This window comes from Arachis ipaensis, chromosome B10 (genome assembly GCF_000816755.2).
Source record: "Arachis ipaensis cultivar K30076 chromosome B10, Araip1.1, whole genome shotgun sequence".
Taxonomy (NCBI): Eukaryota; Viridiplantae; Streptophyta; class Magnoliopsida; order Fabales; family Fabaceae; genus Arachis; species Arachis ipaensis.
The window spans coordinates 37517440-37520505 of record NC_029794.2 but is presented as its reverse complement, the minus strand read 5'-3'; the positions used below and the strand labels follow the sequence as shown (position 1 = coordinate 37520505).

The 3066-nt window shown below is 35.7% G+C and overlaps 1 protein-coding gene across 2 annotated transcripts; it reads right to left on the bottom strand.

The window, feature by feature from the left end:
• Positions 230–2697, bottom strand: LOC107622872 (cell division cycle-associated protein 7). Of its 2 annotated transcripts, none has more exons than XM_021113480.1 (5): positions 2317–2697; positions 1755–2012; positions 1183–1266; positions 894–1023; positions 230–821 (listed from the first exon to the last, which is right to left on the bottom strand). In XM_021113480.1, the coding sequence occupies exons 1-5, from the start codon at positions 2649–2651 to the stop codon at positions 687–689; spliced, it is 942 nt and encodes a 313-aa protein (XP_020969139.1). In that variant the 5' UTR covers positions 2652–2697; the 3' UTR covers positions 230–686. The 2 variants fall into 2 exon arrangements, with proteins under 2 accessions (XP_020969139.1, XP_016180419.1); XM_016324933.2 differs by having other exon boundaries at positions 230–726; positions 2317–2696.

The following is a 3066-nucleotide window of genomic DNA, read 5'->3' as shown; positions in this document are numbered from 1 at the left end:
CGCCCGAGTTCAATCAGTTCACGAGTTAGCTGCCGGTTCATTCTGATTTTTTCCCTGGTGGTTTTTCACTTCAACCGAATTAGCTAGGAGATCGGTTCCTGGTCTCAATTGAACCAGCTGGTCCGGTTTGGTTTTCAAAACCATGGATGTTACTCCTATTGACTCCTTTTGTAATATATAATAGTAGTAGATAGTAGATATCACTCATCTTTGTGTTAATACTATCGAAGAAGCAAAGTTGCAATCCTTAATCCGAGGCTAAAATTGATAACATTCTTCAACAAAACCACAACTATACCACATAACCACAACCCACAGCCAAACACCAATTGCTACAACTTTTGATAACCATCTTAAGAACATCGTCAATATAGTAATGGTAAATTGGCTATATTCTTTAGTCAGATTGCTAAGCCTGTATCCATCTCAAACAAACACCAAGAGAACTACATCTTTCATCATTCTCAAAAAACAAAAATGTCTGTCTTCAAGTACCTGCGTATATGCCAATCTTTTTCCCACTCTGTTCTTTTGACGCCCTTTGCATCATTATGATCTCCTCAAGCCTCTTCTGGTGCGAATTGCTCTATTCTGGTTTGTGTCCGCAGGGATCTGAGGTATTTCTTCAGCAACATTTTCAGCACCTGAGCCTTCCTCCAAGCTTTTGTCAGTGCGGCGTGTTTGTATCAGATAATGTGCCACCGATTTGAAACCCAGTTTTGACACCTTATCATACCACCAATTATTTCCAAAACAATAAGATGAAACAAAGTGAAGATGGCACCACTTAAGAAGATTCTGAAATCAATAGCTATTATCACCTGCAATTATTTCCATCCTCTATAATAGAGAGAATAACACAGAAGGGAAGAGCACATTGTGCAGTAACTAACCTTGTGGTATATATTACCGGTGGGCATCCAACCATTTGCCTTACGGCACCGACTGCAGTTGCAGATTCCACGACAAGAAGGGCAAGTCCATTTGGGATTCTCAATGGCTTCTAACAAATTTTCACCATATCTATAGAGTAACACTAGAAAATAATTAGCATTAACCTTAACCGAACAATAGTGACTAACACAAGGATATGGCAAAAGCAGCATTTTCTTTCAAGTATTGAAATCGAAGCAATAAGAAAACTAATCGGCTCAATCTGAACCTCAGCTTAAGCAATGTTACCTTGTGTACAAGCAATCTCCACAAAGCTGCCCTTGAGATAACTCACATCTGTTGCAATTTGTGTGCTGACAAAGAGTTTTCTGCCTGCAACAAAACAAGGAAACAAGTATTACATGGAAGATTTGATGTGACAACTTTATGCATGAACCACAAAGAGGAAGTGGAACCTGAGTTCTTCTATCAAAACACATTTAAGATGATAAGAGGCATTCAAGTACTAATTGCGGCAGAAATAAACAGTTAAACTGCCAGACTCGGCATAAAGCTTTGATATAACAGCATCATAAGTGCATAACCCATGATGGCTCCGATCAAAATTCAAATAGAACATCTACTCTTATAAGATAGTTATGGCAAATGGACCAGGCATTGCAAACAGTATCTAATCAAGGGAAACATAAACCTATCGACATATAAGTAAGTATGCATCATGCATGCATGCATGTGTATCTTCTATCTTGTAACAAAAGTTTCAGAATGAAATAATGTCATGTAGGAATAGAAAATATTAAACCAGTCAAGGAAATCAAAGAGCAACATGAAGTAATAATCAATATAAGCCAGTAAACTACCTGCATTGATGGCATGTCTCCCCCCTGATTGAATCATACATACGGCTCCCATCTACATCACATCCATCTACACCCAGTTCCCAAATGGTATCAGAATCTCCCAGAAGCTTCTCCTGCTCTTCAGTGTAAAATTCTGGGTTTTCACCTTCAGGTATGAAAATCTCAATGTTGTCTTTGCTATCTTTACTTGATGAATCTCGCTTTTCTCTATCCTTTTCTTTATTTTCAGCATAGTTAACTGGTTCTAGGGTCATTATTCTGTAAATCCATGAAATATATATTTCCTTTTTTAAAAAGAATAGCTTTATCCACATCTTTGGAAAATCCAAAAACCATAAGAGTTAAATCGATGTTAAAAATTCCCATAGCTTTATCGTTGTAATGACATATACCCTATTTAAAAATGTGACAAAAATTAAAGTAATGAACTTTAACTACACGGAAGCAAAATCCATGAAAAAAGTGAGAATCTTTCAGCTTCCACTTCACCAAAACGACACACAAACATGGTATCAGTGAACAAAATGCGAAAAAAGAGTAGCAGTAAAAACAATGAGAAAACCTAGAAGAACGCCTTGACGGTAAGGCATTATCAATGTTTTTTTTGGGCCTGGGTTGAGGGTTTTGGTGTTGGGTTTTGAGCTTTTGAGAGAGTTTCAATAATCCAAGCATCTGCATTCGCTCTTGGTTCTCCTTCATCCTTTGGTCCCTAATGTGCTCGTACATTGAAGGTTCTTCATTTTTTCTGAGCCTTTTGGAAGAGCCTCTTCCTTCTCCTCCTCCTTCTTCTTCTTCTTCTTCTTCTTCTTCTTCTTCACTATCATTTTCAGTTTCAATGTCGACATCTTCAGTAGACACTTGTTCACTTTTCATGCTGCTGCGTGTGCGAGTGGCCATTCAGATTCTGGGGTGTTGAAAATGAAAATGAGGAGGGTAAAGAAATATTTTGGTCATCATATCCTTAACATTTAAAACCTTTCATTTCTTTTTTTTTTTTTTTACCAAAGATAAGATACTCGAATTCGCAACCTTTTAATTAAGTACAGAAAAACTAATGTCATTTGAACTATTTTCATTGTCTAAACAGAAAGACTAATGTCATTTAAGCTATTCTTATTGTCTAAAACCTTTTATTTTTGTGACAAATTTTAAATGAGTTTTATATTATTCTATAATTAAATTTGATACTGTTAAATTTGACCGTAATAATTAGTGAATTAGCTATTATGAATATTACATATTATTAATTAAATTATATCTGATGTTAGAAAACATAATTAAAATTTTATTGTAACACTTTTTTTTATATATT

Coding starts and splice junctions, on each gene's coding strand:
- LOC107622872 (XM_016324933.2), bottom strand. CDS start 2,651: ATGGCCACTCGCACACGCAGCAGCATGAAAAGTGAACAAGTGTCTACT. Junction 2,013..2,316: donor CCGTCAAGGCGTTCTTCTAG/GTTTTCTCATTG, acceptor ATGGATTTACAG/AATAATGACCCTAGAACCAG. Junction 727..893: donor CCGGTAATATATACCACAAG/GTTAGTTACTGC, acceptor TGGTATGATAAG/GTGTCAAAACTGGGTTTCAA.